At 40.8% G+C, this 18,898-nt stretch overlaps 1 protein-coding gene across 1 annotated transcript; it reads right to left on the bottom strand.

The window, feature by feature from the left end:
• Positions 1 to 11,461: 11,461 nt before the first annotated feature.
• Positions 11,462 to 18,390, bottom strand: FAM216B (family with sequence similarity 216 member B). The gene is made up of 3 exons (XM_058670970.1): positions 18,282 to 18,390; positions 14,182 to 14,302; positions 11,462 to 11,640 (listed from the first exon to the last, which is right to left on the bottom strand). Exons 1-3 carry the CDS (start codon positions 18,378 to 18,380, stop codon positions 11,462 to 11,464), a joined length of 399 nt encoding a protein of 132 aa, XP_058526953.1. The 5' UTR covers positions 18,381 to 18,390.
• Positions 18,391 to 18,898: the final 508 nt, after the last annotated feature.

The following is an 18,898-nucleotide window of genomic DNA, read 5'->3' as shown; positions in this document are numbered from 1 at the left end:
AAGCCTATGTTAAGAAATTAGAAAAGCTCCAAGTAAGTGAGCTAACCTTACAGTTGAAGGACCTAGAAAATCACAGCAAAGCAATCCCAAAACTAGTAGGAGAAAAAGAAATAACCAAATTACGAAAGGAAATAAACCAAATAGAGGCCAAAAGAACAATACATAAGATCAACGAATCAAAGAGCTGGTTCTTTGAGAAAATCAACAAAATATATTCCCCACTAGTCCAATTAATCAAAAAAAGGAGGAGAAGATATGCATCAATAGCATCAAAGAAAAGAAAGGAAATATAAGAACAGATACCTTGGACATACAGAGAATTATTAGGAACTATTATAAGCAATTATATGTGAACAAATCAGAAGACCTAGAAGAAATGGATAGATTTTTGGATACATACAATGTACCAAAATTGAGTCATGAGGTAATAGACCTACAACATGGACTGAAACAAATTGATAATTAAAGCCCTCCCAACCAATAAAAGTCTTGGACCAGATGGCTTCCCTGCAGAATTCTACCAAATGTTTCAAGAGGAACTTACCCCAATCCTCCACCAGCTTTTTCAAACAATAGAAAAGGAGGCAATTCTTCAAACACTCTCTATGAAGTCAATATCACCTTAATACTAATGCCAGATAGAGACAGAGTAGAAAAAGAGACCTACAGACTGATGAACATAAATGCAAAGATCCTCAACAAAATATTAGCCAACAGGATCCAACAGTACATCAGGCTGATCATTCATCTGGACCAGGTGGGATTCATCACTGGCATGCAGCAATGGTTTAACATTTGCAAATCAATAGATGTGATATGCTACATCAACAAACTTAAAAATATAACCATATGATTATCTCAATAGGTGCAGAGAAGGCACTTGATAAAATCCAACACCACTTCATGATAAAAAACCTTAAGCAAATTGGCATAGAAGAAACATTCCACAACATAATCAAAGCAATTTATGAAAAACCAGTGGCAGCATCATACTAAATGGGGAAAGACTGGAAGTTTATTCACTAGGAACTGGAATTAGACAGGGATGTCCACTTCTACCACTGCTATTCAATGTAGTACTGGAGGTCCTTACCAGAGCTATTGAGCAAGAAAAACAAATAAAAGGAATTTGAATTGAAACTGAAGAATTAAAATTATCCCTGTCTGCAAATGACATGACTTTCTACATAGAAGAATGGAGGATATAATCAAAGACTGTTGAAACTCATGAGATATTTCGGTAGGGTATCAGGATACAAAATTAATGAACATTAGTTGATGGCACTGGTATACACAAGTAACTCCATGGCTGAGAAAGAAATTGTAAGTACAGTCCCTTTTAAAATAACAGAGAGGAATCTCAAACACCTTGGAATTAACCTAACCAAAGATGTGGAAGACCTACGTAATGAAAATACAAAGCATAAAAAAAAAGAAATAGAAGAAGATATTAAAAGATGGAGAAATGTACATTACCATGTTTCTGGATCAGCAGGATCAACATCATCAAAATGTCCATATTACCAAAACTAATACACAGATTCAATGAGATCCCAAGCAAAATCTCAAAAACATTCTCAGAAATAGAAAAGATAATACAAAAGTTCATCTGGAAATACAAGAGACCACAAATAGCCAAAGCTATCCTGCAGAATAAAAATCAAACTGGAGAAAACGCAATTCTGGAGCTTAAGATGTACTACACAGCTGGTGGTCATTAAAAACAGTTCTGGTACTAGTACAGAAACAGAGAAGATCAGTGGAACATCATAGAAACCCCAGAAGAGATCCCAAATATGTACTGCCAATTAATTCGACAAGAGAATGGAAATAATTCAGGGGAAAAAAATCTGGTCTCCTTAGAAAGTGCTGGGGTCTGGCGCGGTAGCCTAGTGGTTGAGATCCTTGCCTTGCATACACTGGGATCCCATATGGACACCAGTTCACACCCCAGCAGCCGCACTTCCCATCCAGTTCCCTGCTTGTGGCCTGGGAAAACAATTGGAACTCTGTACCCGCATGGGAGACATGGAAGAATCTCCTGGTTCTTGGCTTTAGATCAGTTTGTTCCCGGCTGTTGTGGCCACTTGGAGAGTGAATCAGTGGACGGAAGATTCACTCTGTCTCTCCTCCCCTCTGTGTATTTGTTTTCCAAAAAAAAAAAAAAAAAAAAATTAAAAAGATAAAGCAATAAATCTTAAAAAAAAAAAAAGTGCTGTTGGGACAATTGGATGGCAGCCTGCAAAAGTAAGAAGCAAGATACCATGTATCACCTTATACGAAAATCAGCTCTAAATGGATCAAGGACCTAAATATGTACCCAGAAACCATCAAACTACTAAAGGAAAACATAGGAAGCACAATCTAAGTGTGCTTGGGAAAGAAAGAGGAATTGGGAAAGAGATCTTAGAAGAGTCACCAAAAGCACAGGCAGTCAAAGCCAAGATGAACAAATGGGCCTACATCAAGCTGGGAAGCTTTTGTACAGCAAATGAGATAATTGACAAGCAACCAATGGAATGGGAGAGAAATCACTGCACACTACACAACCAATAAGGAACTAATATCTAGGATTTACAAGAGCTTCAGAAACTCAATGACAGCAAAACAAACAGCCATGTAAAAAAGAACAGATCCAAATGGCTAATAGACATATTTTTAAAAATGCTCAGGCTCCCTAGCTTTCTGGGAAATAAAAATGAAAATCACATTGCGTTTCCACCTAACTGCAGTGAGATCGACCTACATTCACAATTCTACTAATAATACCTGCTGGCCTGGATGTGGGAAGAAAGGTACCTTCCTTCACTGTTGGCAGAAGTGTACTAAGAGAACTGAAAATTGGCCTGCCATATGACCCATTATACAACTTCTAGGAATATATCCAAAAGAAATGAAAACTGCATATGAGAAGTGAATCTGTAATTCTATATTTACAGCAGCACAATCTATAATAGCAAAGACATGGAAATGACCCAGATGCTCATCCAAAGAGGAGCGAATAAAGAAACTGTGGTACTACTCCATGGAATAGTACTCAGCCATTAAAAAGAATGAAATTCTACCCATTTGCAACTAGAGACCAATATGTTCAGTGGAAGAAGTCAATCCCAAAAGAACAAACATTATATGTTCTTTCTAATGTAAGGCAACCTTCACTCAAAATAGAAGATCAATAGTCCTTTCAATACTGTTTTTGCTGCATCTCGGGGGGGTTAATATATTTGTTTTTATTTTCATTCATTCAAAAGAAATTTTTTTCTTGTTACTTTTATCACTGATTCATAGGTTGCACAGTAGTATTGTTTGCTTCAAGAAGGTTTTTGCTTTTCTTTTTCATTTCTTCTTTTTCAATTTATTATTTTTTAAAATAATGATTACATGGTTGATCAGGGTGGGAAGGATCAAGATTTAGGGAAAATTGGGTGATTTCATTGCTTCCAAATTTGCTATTCATTCTTGTTGTTCCTGGGGCAAGGGGAGAAACAAAGGGGAATACCACTCATGACTTTCAATATATCCCAGTACCCAGGGATGAGGAACCGCCACCTCATATCAACCCAGAATCTCAATGCGTTCTGTCCAGGTGGCTTGGATAGTTCGGAAATGCTGTCGATTTCACCGATCCACGGATGATGTCACCCTCCCAATGTCCATTAGCTCCATTCACCAAATGTTTTTTTGCTGTCATCATTTGTTTGAGATTGTTGTCCAGTTAGTTAGTCCTGTTCTTCTGCTACAGCACCATATGTGCTGCCTTAATCACCTTTTAAAGCAGGGGTTGTGTACACTGTCCCATCCTTTTCATTAGGTAGGGCATGGTCTTGCAGGCGAGTCCAAGCAGCTGGGCCAGGTGTCCCAAACATCGCTGGATTCCCTATCCCTGGGGCTCACGAACCTGGCACCCTCCTAGTATGCAATTCTTCAGCGATACATTGGTCATTCAATAGCATGTTATGTAAGTTTATGTTGTAAATTTTCTATTTTTTCTTCCTGTTGTTGATTTTGTTTTATGACTTTTTATTTAATGGGATGTATAGTAATTGTGTGATAGACTATTATATCCAAATGTGACAACACAACGCAGTATGAATCTCTACTTCCACATCAAAGATGGACTCCTAATGAAGTTGTTAAATGTATCTTGACAATAGAATGCTGGACTATCTGCCATTGTCCATGCCTACAGTATCAGGATACACTTAAGTAACAGAATGATGGACTTATGGCTGTTTATGAAACCTGATATAGTGGAAATCAGTGGGGAGTGGGGATTTGGGGAGGGGGTAAGGGAAATCCCAGAGCCTATGGAACCGTATCATAAAATAACAAAATAAATAAATTTAATCATAAACTTACATGTTTCAAAAAACCATGAAGGTTTTTAAAAATTCTTTTGTAAATTCTAATTTAATTAATTTTTAATTTTATTTACGTAGCTGACGGAGATGTATCCCCATGTGGGTAGGAAGGGTTGAGGTATGGAGGAAGGTGGACGGGACCATGTTTCACATATTTTTTTTCTCCTGTGCCCTCAGGGCTCTGGGGAGAACACTCCTTGCTGTCAAGTACCTGGGGATAGGGGCCAGCCTTTTGATGATGCCTTAGAGACCTGGATGTGGGGATTTTTATTCCTCATTTGATTAATTATGTAGGTGCTTGTCAGATTTGTGGTAAAGTCCAAAAGGACACTCTTTTATGTATATTCTCTTCTTTGTTTTTTTTTTTTTAAAGATTTATTTTATTTTTATTACAAAGTCAGATATACTGAGAGGAGGAGAGAGAGAGAGAGAGAGGAAGTGGAGCTGCCGGGATTAGAACCAGCGGCCATATGGGATCAAGGCAAGGACCTTAGCCACTAGGCCACGCCGCCAAGCCCATATTCTCTTCTTTTTGAAAAACAGAAACTGACAGTCTTACATCTTAAGACCTGATCTCTTTTCCCAAAATTAAAGACTGTTTAACTTTCACATATAATACACATACACACATGCCCACACACACGTGTGCGTGACCACACACACACATACATTTTGATCTTGCCTTGTTACCTGACTTTTAGTTATGCCTAATATTCATTAACTTGAACACAATGCCCTGGATGTACCTTTCAGCATTTTTATTTCTAGCAGTTCCATTAGGAAATAGAGTACATTCCACACCTACTTTCTGTCCTGTACCTGCAATTTGATCCCATCAACTGCCTCTCCACCTTCCGCCCCCGCCATGCTCAACTCTCCTTTGCCTGCCTAATCTTACAGGTGGTACAAACAAAACATCTAATATATGATCTTTCTTATCTTCGCTTTAAAGAAAAACTATAATATATAGCACATAATAGCATAACTTCTTGCATTTGAGTAAGTAATACACTTAAAAAAAAAGTCTAAGTTTTTTTTCTTCTAGAATTGTACCTGCAAAATATCACTAGTCTTCAACAGTGTCTTCTGGAAGTCATTGATGCTGTCTTTCTGGATTCATTACATCATACATCTGTAGGAAATTTCTGGAATTCTTTATTTACAAACAGGTTCTCAGTTACCCTCAGGTCAGCTGTGCTCTGTGAGCCAGGAGCACACTTAGGAACTCACGCCATGGAGCATCTGAGTGTCTGGCTCCATTACAGTGGGTAATTGATCTGACCCTGCACCTAAGCCGCAGCTTTCAGCAGCTACAGGGAATTCTTCTCTTCAGACCTGACTGACTCTATTGTGTAACTGGTGTGGTATGATAGCTCTAATATGGATAGAAATGAGTGACAAGTCTCTGGAGGCAGACAGAGGATTGATTTCCAAAACAGGGATTGGTTATATGTCAGGCAATTGACTGTAATTTAGAGGGGGACAGGGGGAGCAGAGTCAATGAGGCTCATAAAATGGTTTTCCCTACAAGCACTGATGTAATTAGCAACTCACTGTAATTGAAAAGGTACAGGAACTCTTGGACATGTTCCTGTGGCCTCATCACAAAAGCGTGTCTGGTAGGGAAAACCAAGACAAGATGTGGCTTTGTACAACTACAATGCCTGTTTACAAAAACCAATCTTGGGAAAAAGGAATCATTCCAGTAGATTCATTTACTGCATTATGGTATGTCATTTGTCCCACCTTCAGTTCAGGTCTGGGCAATATGTGATTTATTCACGTGGACTATTTAAGACTTTTCTGGTGATTCTTCCCCAACCCACAGGGGGCACACTTATCTTGCTCTTCAGGTTTTGCCAAGTTTGCTGTGTCAGTCAGCTTTCTGTTACTATGACAAAATACCTGAGATGGCTGACTTTGTAAAGGGAAGAGGTGTAGAAATTGAGACCCAAATAAACAAGTTTCAAGAGGGTCCTGGCAGGAAGAAGTGTGGAGCCTCAGACCTGAGAAGACAGATTCAGGCTGGTGTCATCTGTGTGAACAGAAATCAGCGTAAGTGCCCCGGATGCATGTGGTGAGTGGCAGTTGCCAAGACTAGCATGAGGTGTCGAGGCAGGCAGTGGGGTTCACTCTCAAGATTGTGTAAGAATGGTATTTTCTTCAATGATGCACCCTAGGCATGTCCTTCCATCGCCTGTGTCCTGGATTTGGGATATAGCTGCTGAAGTAGCACTCATAAGTAATGCCCTCATTTTGTGAGTGGGTTATGGGTCAGACTTTGTGATTTGCTTCTAATGGACAGAACTTAGCAACGGTGCGAGGTTTTACAAGGCCATGCCATCCACCTTCCACACACTCTCTTTCATCTGTTAATTCTGAAGCTTTGGTGAAGCAAGTTGCCTTTTGTGAGCTGCCCAATCAAGAAGCCAGTAAGACAGAGAACCAAGGGCAGCCCCCAGCCAGGAAGGAATTGAGGCAGAGTCCACCAGGTCTCAAGAAATTAAATTCTGGGCCCGGCGGCGTGGCCTAGCGGCTAAAGTCCTCGCCTTGAAAGCCCCGGGATCCCATATGGGTGCCGGTTCTAATCCCGGAAGCTCCACTTCCCATCCAGCTCCCTGCTTGTGGCCTGGGAAAGCAGTTGAGGACGGCCCAATGCATTGGGACACTGCACCCGTGTGGGAGACCCGGAAGAGGTTCCAGGTTCCCGGCATCGGATCGGCGCGCATCGGCCCGTTGCGGCTCACTTGGGGAGTGAATCATCGGACGGAAGATCTTCCTTTCTGTCTCTCCTCTGTATATATCTGGCTGTAATAAAATGAATAAATCTTTAAAAAAAAAAAATTAAATTCTGCCCACAGCCACATGAGTGAGCTTGGTTAGGTCCCCCTTTGATTGACTCTTTAGATGAGACTTGTGTCTTGATTTCAGCTTGTGAGGGACCAGGAGCCAGAAACTGAAGCTAAACCTTACCCTGATTGCTCATCACAAAACCTGGGTCAGTGTTTTCGGTCAGTATGTTTTGGTATTGTGTGAAGTTGTTGATTCATGATGATAATACCAAGTACACCAGTCTTTATTCAGTTTTCAAAAATGTTTATACACACTGTACTCCCTATTGGCTGTACCTGAGACAGACTGTACCTATCCTCTCTCCTTGATAGGTGAATGCTTCTCCTGCTTGGTAAATTGGGTTTCCTGAGGGCCTGGGGAAGCATCACCAAGTCCTAGGCCAGTTCCACTGAAAGGGTCAATAAAACTGCATTGATTACTGGTTACTTGCTGTAGACCGGGGTCTGTTCTAGGACCTGAAAACTTCAGACCAAGTGGTCACTGACCTCCAGGGCTTTAAGTTTTGCTGACATCCATTCTCCTTGTGAGAGTAAGCAATAGAGTTTCCAACAGCTCAAGACTTTCCTGCCTGCTTCCCCTTTGATCATCTTTCTGTTTCCTCCCAGGTGAACACTTTTCTTCTAGCTCTGTTATAAACCACATTTCTCAGGAACTTCAAGTTTGGGGATAAAAAGAGAAGCAGTGTTATCTTCTCATAAGGAGTGGCAACAAGGGAGACCATCTACACCAACTTAGATCTATGTGTCTTCATTCTGGACCTATGATATTCACTTGGCATTCAGCTCTTAAAAGTCTCTAATAGATGGGCCTGGCGTGGCCTAGCAGCTGAAGTCCTCACCTTGAATGCGTCGGGATCCCATAGGAACGCTGGTTCTAATCCCAGCAGCTCCACTTCCCATCCAGCTCCCTGCTTGTGTCCTGGGAAAGCAGTCGAGGACGACCCAAAGCTTTGGGACCCTGTATCCACTTGGGAGACCTGGAGGAAATTCCTGGCTCCTGGCTTCGGACCAGCACAGCACCTGTCGTTGCAGTTGCTTGGGGAGTGAGTCATCGGATGAGAGATCTTCCTCTCTGTCTCTCCTACTCTCTGTATATCTGACTTTCCAATAAAAACAAATGAATCTTTTTTTTAAAAAAGCCTCTACTAGAAACAAGATGCTTCTTGGATTTTTGATGCAGGGATGTAGCTGAGAATCACAAGTGCCCTCCTTGAGATTCTGCATCAGTAGCTAAGGGTTACACGGCAAGTATCAATGTCCATCAGAAAAAGAATGATACAAGAAAGTGCATGTAAGTGGTTCAGAGGAGTAGATCTCTCCATGGAAATAATGAGATTAGTATAGATTAACTGGGATCTATTCTGCATTTCTGTTCCTTAAGAGGATTACCTTGTCATTCATTCAAGCACCATTTGAGTACTTTTCCTCCTTTAAGCCTACCTCATAGTTTCTAACATGGAAGTATATAGTCATCAGATTGCACAAGACAAGGCTAGTTTTTTCATAGACGAAGGAGCTTCTTTATGTTTGAACAAATGACTGCATCAAAGTCAGTACCAGACTAGTGAACCATCCATGCGCTTATCCCTTTGTTTTTTGTTAAAGAGAAGTCCAATAATATGTCAGACTCCATAATGGGGGTCCTCAGAATTGTATAGCAATGTTTTTAATCTTATATGTTAACTGCTACAGAGAGAAGATAATTATTGTTGATAATGGAGTTTTCTTCCTTTAAGATTGGTGTTGTATATCCTTGTGAAGTAAGTTTATAGTCCTTATATGGCGCAGCAGTTTCTTTAGGCAGACTGATTAGGGTGAAACATTTAAAAGCAAGAAGGTGTGGAACAAGCATTTAATTTACTTTGTTCACTTCAGAGAGAGAGAAAAAGCGTTTCCATTCATTGCTTCACTCCCCAAATACTCACAATGGCTGGGGCTGGGCAAGGCCAAGGTTGGGAACTGAGAGTTTAGTCTCCCATGTGCGTGGCAGGGATGCAACTACTTGAAATAGTTCCTATTTTTTCTCAAGGCGCACATTAGCAGGAAGCTACAAAAGGAGCATAGATCCAGGACTTCAACTTAGGCATTGCATTACAGAGTGTAGCATCCTAACTATTGTCTTAATTGGTAGAGTACATGCCTATTTGAGGAAGTGAATTTTGATTTATTTTTAAACTAATTTTATGTATTTGAAAGGTAGAGAGAGAGAGAGAGAGAGAGAGAGAGAAACACCTGCTGCTGCGTCTTTTCCCAAATGGCTACAACAACTGTAGGCTGTGGTCAGGACAAAGCCGGGACCCTGGAACTCTATCCCAGCCTTCCAACTGGGTGACCAGGACACAAGCACATGGGTCATCTTCTTCACCTTCTTAACTGCCTTCCCAGATCTGGACTGTAAACAGAGCAGCCAGGACTTAAACCTATGCTCACTAATGGGCTACTGGTGGCACAGGTGGTGGCTTAACCCACAGAGTCTCAAGCAACATTGTAAAATGTTGATTGTGCATGAGCACTGGTGGCTAACTTTTAATATAGCCCACTGCCCCAAATCACTGAGGATGAAAGCAACTATTAAATATAATTATTATAACACTACAACTGCTTATATATAGCCTTGTGTGCTTTGCCTGTACCTTTTGAGGCCACAAAAGGTGGGCTTAAGATCAATTCTTTGGAGTTCTTTCATGTTCTGCTGACAGTTTGTTTGGCAGTGGAAAGTGTGTGCACCAATCCTCCTACATGGCAAGCCTGATTACAGTGATGTAGAATCAATCCAGCTGTGAAAGGCTGATAAGTACAAGTTTCTACACGGCACAACAGTGATTGAATCAAGTAAGAACCCAAAACTTTGGGGCCAAGATGAATGCTATCGCTTGATGAGAAAATGGAGAGTCCAATTATACATGATGCAATTTTACAAGCCTCCCAACTCTTTATTGGCTTGTGTTTTTTTTGCTTAAAGATTCATTTTATTTATTTGAGAGGCAGAGTTTTACACACACATACGCAAGCACACATGCACACACACACGTGCACAAACACACACAGCAGGGGTGGGGGTCACAACAGTTGTGATTGAGCCAAGTGGAAGCCAGAAACCTGGAACTTCATCTGGATCTCCCATAGGGGTGGCAGGAGCTAAAGTAACTTGGGCCATCTTCTGTTGCCTTCCCAGGTGCATTAGCAGGAAGTTGTATTAGAAGTGGAGCAGCTGGGATTCAGCTGATTGTGGAGATGGACTGTGCCGGGCCCTGTGCTTGCTAGAACATACAAGAATCTGGTCTGGGAACACCTCAAAGTTTCTTTGGGGATCTCCCCAATCAAAATGCTGGACTCACAACCCTAGCCAAGAAAAGACAGAAGACCGAACTGGGCAATGTCAATCAGTGGATTCTTCAACGACCTCATCGTGCTTGGAGTGGCTAAAATGGCAGCGATTCATAACTGATGAACTATTAAAACCACTTGAACAAGGATCTCAGAGCATGCCCCACATCCGGGACCTGGGGTGGGTGGGAAACTGGGTGGAGCTTCTCCCTCAATATCCCCCTTTACCTCAGATACAAGAAGGAAACAATATGGACATAATAGTCTTACCCACCTCCCTATAGCCCCTGAACCTTTTTACTGTAATTAACTATGTAAAGATTGTCAACAATATAATTTTTAAAAATAAATAAATTAATTAATTAAAAAAAAAGAAGTGGAGCAGCTGGGATTCAAAGCAGTGGTCATGGTGTGTGGATATTCCTTACGTGCAGAATGTGGCTTGTAAAGAGTTACCATCCTGTGACAGAGAGCCTGGTACTCACTAGCCACCTGTCTCCTTTCATTGTTCTTGGGATTTCTCTTGGTGGTTCAAATCCAATGGAAGATTTTAATATGAAAGTTTTGGAGGTCACTTTATAGATTATATACCAACCACAAAGCTTGCTCATTCTCAGCCCCATTGCTTTTATTTTATTTTTTTAATTTAATTTAATTTTTTTTATTATTAATTACATTGTATTATGTGACATAGTTTCATAGGTACTGGGATTCTCCCCACCCCTCCCCAAACCCCATTGCTTTTAAACTCAATTATTCTTGCTGGGAAAATTGATGTGACTGAGAGAGATATTATTTCTAGGTCTAGGGTTTATAACGGAAGTTGTTTTTATTATTCATTCTTATTCTTACACTTCACCCAGGATTATCTGGGCAGTTGGCCCACTTGAGCACCTCTGCATGGCCTCCGGCTCTGAGGGATCAGTGCCCTGTGTTCCGGGCTCTGCGAGGAACAACAGATCGGGCTGATGGACATTTTCCCACCATGGCTGAAGACTTCTGGAGAACAGGCCTGTGAGAAGCAACCTTGGCTGCTGCTCTCCGGGTTGAATCTCTAAGTACAGCGGCACAGGACAGGGCTTCCCGTTGAGTAATATAGCCTGAGGGAAGCAGAGGAGACAACCATGGCATGAAGCAAGAAAGCAAGAGAACTGCAAATAGTCACACAAAGGAAATGAAATTTCTTCTCCTCTGGTGGTTAGCATGTCTAGATGGTATGATCTTTGAAGGCAGGAAACCTATTTGCCTGTTTTCTTTTTCCCTTTCTCATTCAATAAGTTACTAAATGCTGACTCATCAGGAAGGGACTTGAGTCAGGAAACTCTTTGCAGGGTTTACTTATCTTTAATTTCAAAGCTTTCTTAGAAGCAACAACAAACATATTTGTCTTCAGTGTTTTTCCACGTATGGTGTGCAGACTTTCTATTACAGAATCACCTGACACAGGTCTTGCGCTTCCAAAGAAGACAGATTTCTGACTCTATTGCAAAGAACTTTTGAATCAGAGGCATGAAGATTATGTCTAGGAATACGCATTTAAACAAAGTAACAGGTAGGTGTTATGTACCCTGAACCTCCAATACCTCTGCTTTGGGACTCAGTGGTTTCCATGCAACTTTGTGGTGAAATTAGAGCAGTTACATGATGTTTCTACAGCACTTCACACACGATGAGGATGACACTGAAGCTCAGCCCCTCCTCTCACAAGGAGTGTGATCCTGTCCAGGTGACTCAACTTCCCTGTGCAGTAATTTCCCCTCCTGTAAAATGTAGATTATAAAGATGGCTGCCACATTGAAGTGATTGAGTCTTAAAGAGGACAATATGCATTCAGTTTTCTGACTACTGCCTGCCATATAAAAGGTTCTCAATGAAAAGTAAGTATTGTCGGTGATGGTGTTTTAGTAAATAATTTGCAAAAACTGTGTCTTTCTCTTGCATAACAAGAAAGACAATATAAAGCACATAGTCTCATGCCAAGTGAATGAATTCATTTTAAAGATTTATCTATTTGTTTAAAAGACACAGTTACAGGAAAAGACAGAGAAAGAGGAAGTTCTTCTATCTACTGGTTCACTCCCTAAATGGCTGCACTGGCCAGACTGAACCAGACTTCATCCAGGTCTTCCACATGGGTGACAGGGATGCAAGCTCTTAGGCCATTTTGCACTGTTTTCTCAGGCACATAGCAAGGAGCTGGGTTAGAAATACAGCTACCAGAACTCAAAATGGCACCCATATAGGATGCTGGCGTCGCAGTCAGCAGCTTAACCCATTGCACCGGAATGTCAGCCACCTAGGTTATTATTTATAAAGAAGTACTCTATTGAATTCAGAGGAAGAGTGCAATAGAGGGCAGCTGGCCACAGAAATCATTTTCTTATAAGGAAAGATACTAAAAAATTACGTTTTCAGTGATTGTTGCTCATAATGTGTAAAGAACTTTTGGTACTGGGGAACTAGGCAGGGAGTTATATAGGAATAAGTTAGGCATGTTTTTTCCCCCATAATTTCTGTATGTCACTGCACTGTGATTCCATACCTTTCATGTCAGAATAGTATATCCACTTCCCCATGAAACATCTGTGTCTCACCCGGGGCTAGGACAGAGGAAATGCCTTATTGGTCACTTGGAAGTTAGGCTCTGGATGGAGGCACCATGAATCTCTCATTAATTCTTACACATGCTCAACTCACCTCTGTTTATATATTCCATTGAGGCATCATCTCCTATCTCTTAAGAGTCTACTAACATGAAGTGGGCCTCCTTCAGCTCTCCCGTGCTATGTGATGGGTTCTTCTCTGGCCCCCTCACCATCTCCCTTCTCATGGGTAACTCTCTGGTCAATTCATGATGAGTAACTGCGTGTGGTAGCCCACACTCATGTCTGATAGTGTATTCTCTCTCTGTGTCTCTTAAACAGACCCTGCTCTCTTTTCTGGACTATATCTATGTTTCTGCTTTGAATTAATATCTCTTTTGGTGGGGGAAAGAATTAGGAACAAAAATTAAGATACCGATACCCACAACCCTCTCATAACCGTTTCCTTTGTGAGTCATAAAAATCCAGGGGGCTAGGAGGGAGAGATGAGGCAACAGAGTAGCGGGTGACATGCACAATCTTAGGAGCAGATAGCTCTAACGAAAGTCCTCATGGACCTTTACTGTCTGCTAGATGTTGACGAGGTTATGTGACCTGCTGGAGCTTCTGTTTCCCACAACTATGAAATGGAGAGAAAATGAAATAAAGTTCTTAGCAAAATGTCTGGGCTATAAATATACTATTGCTGTGAGTAAAACCAGCGTTGGAGTTTGCACAGACAGCAAAAGACGGAGCTGTGGTTGGATCCCAAGCTTCGCTGCCAGACCCCAAGTGATTGATCTACTAGGTCAAGCTCCTGCAAATCTCAGAGAGTAGCTAACCTAACAATCCACACACACCTCCTCCTTTTGACCCTATTAGTTTACCCATAAGGTCTTGCTCTCTGTTATTGGGGATATTATTTACTCTCAAACTTTGGCTAGCAAGCCATGTGGCTAAAACAACAGACAGGCAGAAGCCCTTCTGAGTGAATTATTTATCTGGAAACTTAACATTCGTTGCTGAGTTGTTGGGTTCAGGTGAAGTAGATGAGCTTACCATGCAGCTGCTGGTGCTGAAGGCTGTGAAGGTAGCGCATCTTCAGAGCTTCCCACTGAGGCCTGGAGTCATAAATCCTCATGATGCTGTAAAAGTAGCGCTGTTGCCCTTGAGTTAGGCCCTGTGGGAGCAAAACAGATGATTTTGAGGCATCTGAGGAGGTCTACAGCATTACAGGGGTGTGTGACTGTGTGGAAGGAGGTGGTTGCTAATGATGTGTTACACCTGGTTAAGCTCCCACTTGCAACTCAGCTGGCATTTCATATTGGAGTGCCAAGACAAGTGAGAGGCCAGGATAGAGCTCTTGCTCCTGCCCTCAGCCTGGCCCAGACCTGGCTGCTGTGGCCATTTTAGGAGTGAATGAATCAGTGAAAGGAGGATCTCACTGTCTGTTTCTCTGTGTCTCTCTCCCTTTCTGTGTGTCACTATGCCTTTCAAATAAATAAATAAATAAAATACATTCTTCAAAACAATGACGAATCTTTCACAGAAATGAATTGCTTCTCTTGATGTAATAAACATGTAGAGAACGATATAGATAGATAACTGAGAAAAATAATTGTACAGAAAGAAGTAGGTTTATTTTGGCTCATAGTACAAGTTGGGTGGCCCCCATACATTGGGCATCTGATGAAGGCAGTTTTCCTAGTAGAGTCCTGAGGTATCTCAAGACATCATCTGGCAAGAAGCAGCACACAGACAGTGTCTGTGTGGTCTCTTACGAGGCCACCAGGATTAATTCACATGGGTTCCACCCTCGTGACCCAATGCAATCCCTTCACCTCTCAAAGGCCCTGCTTCCAAGTGGTGTATATGTTAACACAGTAGGTTAGGCCTCTACCTGGCATATCTGCATCTGATATAAGAGTGTTGATTTGAATTCCTGTTTTTCTACTTCCGACCTAGCTTCCTATTAACTAAATAATTAATGTGCCTGGGGAAGTAGAAGGGGGATGGCCCAAGTACTTGGGTCCCTGCAAACCATGTGGGAAACCCAAATGAAGTTCTTGGCTCCTGGCTTTGGCCTGGCCTGGCTCTGGCTTTTGCAGGTATTTGGGAAATGAACCATCATATGTAAGTATTCTCTTTCTCCCTCTCTCTCTCTCTCTGTGATTCTGACTTAAAAAAAAAAAAAAAGCCCTACCTTGGGCCCAGCGCAGTAGCCTAGTGACTAAAGTCCTTGCCTTGCATGTACCAGGATCCCATATGGGTGCCAATTCTAATCCCAGTAGCCCCACTGTCCATCCAGCTCCCTGCTTGCGGCCTGGGAAAGCAGTTGAAGATGGCCCAAAGACTTGGGACCCTGCACCCAAGTGGAAGGCCTGGAAGAGGCTCTGGGATCCTGGCTTCAGATTGGCACAGCACCAGCCATTGCAGCCATTTGTAGAGTGAATCAGCAGACAGAAGATCTTCTTCTCTGTCTTTCCTTCTCTTTGCATATCTGACTTTGCAATAAAAATAAATAAATCTTTTTTTTTAAACCCTACCTCTAAAAACATTAATTGAATTAAGTTTCTACCTTTTTAGCAGTATTAACAGGAGGCTTTGGGGATTAAATTTTTACCACATGGGCCTTTGAAGGGACATCCAATATTCAAATTACTATGGTAGATAGAACTTAATGTACAACAATGGCAAAATAACAATTGGGTACTCTTTCCCCTTAGTTTGCCTTAATGTATATGACTCATCTGTATTAAGAAAATGAATAAGTAAAAGACTATGTAAGTTGACCCATGTTTTGGACTGAGAGAAATTTAAGTATTTCCAGGATCTTGTTATTTCATTCGCTCTTTTTGAAGAAAGTAGACTGTCAGAATGCACTCAGGTGTGAGATGTGTCTGGACCCTGGATGATTCAGTAGAAATTTCTCAGTAAGCTAGGAAAAGAGGTGAGTCCTTGGGTATGTGGTAGGAGTTGGATGTATTAGTGAGAAGGCACTATGACAGCAGAAGGAAACAACCTCTGCCTTTAGAAGTCAGGGAAGTTGCCCCAACTGAGATGCCCACCTCCTCTGCAATTGAAGGGCAAAGAGGAGAAGTTCCCTGAAGGGGCTGGAATCCTGGTGTCCCAAGGGACAGGGCAGAACCTGGGAACCCAGTAGAGACCCAAATCTCGGATATGCCCAGGCCATCCCCTTTAGGTCTACTCCAGGGGTGGGGAGCTGGGATCACATTCTGTTTTAAAATGTTTTGCAGGTGATTCTGTCACATATACCATAAGCAATCAGACTCACTGAATCAGAAGAATAGGCTAATTATAGCCAGAAGGGAGAAAATGATATAAATTCTCCTGTGGAACACTAAATATATGAATATGTATGGACTCAGACTAAATTTTTTTTAGTTGAAAGACAGCATAGCACCTGACTTTGAAAAAAAGTATTGAGTTCAGTGAAGAAAGATAGTAGAATAATTTTGTGCTATGGTAAACATTTAGAAATTGACTTTTTGTATTTTTTAAATTTACGTAAAAATGATATTTTACATTTTTTTACAGTACAGATTTAGAAGCATGGGGGTTTCTCCTTCCCCTCATCCTCCCTGTTTCTCTGCTTATTGTTTTTCCCCCAGTTGTTACTATGACATATTCAGTTGCTTCACATTAACAATCCTACCTTTCCAGTATAAAAAGGCATTATGACTGTTCTACGAGAAGTCACTGAATGTCTGTATCTAAGGCAATGGTGCTCAATGTGGATGATTTGTACCTTGAAAAACATTTGGCAATATCTGGAGACTTTTTTGAGCATTTCAGTTCTGGGAAGGGGAGGAACACTACTGGCATTCAGTGGACAGGGACCAGCAATGGCTGGAATGCACAAGACATCTCCCCCATGTGCTTGCAACAAAGGGTTCCCTAACTCCAGTTTCCATACTTTGAACTGGACTGATTTGTATTTTGAAAAGAGAACTCAGACCTTGCCATGGACAATGAAGCAAAACAGAGCATGGAACATTTAGAAGGCTACCATCATATTACAGAACTGGGGAGTAACAGAAAAGGGAAAATTTCAAATACTATAAAATATCCAAGATATTTTTAAAAGTACTTATCATATGCTGAGCTAACTAGTATACACAATCAGCCCCTTATTAAGAGAAGTCCTAAAAGATTGGCAGTCTGTTACATTCATTTTATAGATGGAGAAACTGCGATAGTGGTGCCAGCATTCTAGAAAGCTCAAGATAAAATAAATTTAGCCTGGGTTAAGCTATTTAAACCAATGGCAAAATTTTCAAAACCATATAATAAAAACTGAATATGAGAAAATGAAATAAAAGATAAAACTAGAGTAAGGTGACATATCTGTTAGGAATTGTGTGTGCAGGTAATACCTGTGTTGTATTTTTAGGGGGATCTGGAGACATTAAGCTTAGTACTGAAAGTAAATCCAGATTGAAATGAACAAAACCAAGTACCTCAAAATTTGAGACACCCATATCTGTTTTATAGATTGAGTTAAATATTTTAAAAGATAATATAGCTGAAGAAGAGAAAGGATTCTACTTATGAATAACTAATTAAGCCTTTTCAGATGATTGAGAACAATATGAAAATTGTAAGCCAATTTCAAAAGCAAAGCTCCAAAGAATAACAGGAATTTCCATTTATAAGAGAATCTTGAGTTATGATTTTATTTTACAAAAAATTAACTTTTACCCATGGTAAAATTCTAAACCTCTTAAATGAGAAGGAACAGATCACATTGCTAATAATCTTACCCTGTTACCCATCTTTCTTTGAGGGGATGGGAAAGAATTTAAATTTTGGCAAAGAATATTTATGAGGAAAGCTTTTAACTAAATCTAACATAATGGAGAAAACAGCCCTCCAATAGGAAGCCAGAATTAAGCGTTGTAGTGTAGTTTCCTCTCCTGTTGGAGAATCAGCCAGGACAGACATAGTTGAGAGGGTTCCTGTAAAGAGATGGGTATGGCAGTAAATCATGCAAGTCCTGGTCCATTCTCTCACTCCTACCTCCAACATGCCCCAGGAACTTGCTCACCCCAAACCTGGGTAAACCAAGTAGTTAGGAAAAGTTCTGAAGCTTTGGGGGAGAGACAGGCGATGTTCCTCCATCTGAAGAAGATTGGTACCTTCATCAATGAAGTATCAGAGGCAGAGTAAGGAACTTGGATGCAAGGAATCTGTGGACCATTTCGAAGCCTCTGCTGTCTTTTCCCATTTTTTCCCATTCTTCGTCCTGTACCTCCAAAGGAAAAGAAAGAACAACATAACATTTTGTTATACTCAATGCATTTTGGGGATGCACCTAAGTCAATACTCACTTAAGTAAATGTATATATAAATGCTACTTGTTAAAGATTTTCCACATTTCCTTGTTTCACACAATTGTGTACTATTATTGTGTACAATTTAAAGAATTTTATTTTATGTATTTATTTTCATGTTTGCATTGATTTTAGAAAAGGGAGACCACAACTTGTTTGTGTGTGGTATACTCTACCAAATGATTAAATATTTCTAAATGTTTTCTAAAAATTGTGATTTTTTTTGCAGCATAGTATACTTTGGCATCATTCTCCATTCTTGTACATTTAGTTCTGCAATTTTATAGTGTTATAAAATAAACTATTACACTTAGTCGTATTTCTTTTCTGCTTGCCTGACAAAGATGCAGAAGGAAGGAATCATTTCAGCTATGACTAAGATTCCTTTCCAGATGATTTAAGGCTTAGGCTCTCAGATGTAT

This window comes from Ochotona princeps, chromosome 12 (assembly GCF_030435755.1).
Source record: "Ochotona princeps isolate mOchPri1 chromosome 12, mOchPri1.hap1, whole genome shotgun sequence".
NCBI classification, from domain to species: Eukaryota; Metazoa; Chordata; class Mammalia; order Lagomorpha; family Ochotonidae; genus Ochotona; species Ochotona princeps.
The sequence above is the reverse complement of the archived record's forward strand: the minus strand, read 5'-3'. Positions and strand labels throughout refer to the sequence as shown.

What these genes read in the sequence shown, in the direction of transcription:
- FAM216B (XM_058670970.1), bottom strand. Translation starts at nt 18,380, where the DNA reads ATGGGAAAAAATGGGAAAAGACAGCAGAGGCTTCGAAATGGTCCACAG. An exon ending in CTGATACTTCATTGATGAAG is followed by an intron (nt 14,303 to 18,281) that starts GTACCAATCTTC and finishes TTGCTCCCACAG; the next exon opens with GGCCTAACTCAAGGGCAACA. An exon ending in TCAGCACCAGCAGCTGCATG is followed by an intron (nt 11,641 to 14,181) that starts GTAAGCTCATCT and finishes TGCTTCCCTCAG; the next exon opens with GCTATATTACTCAACGGGAA.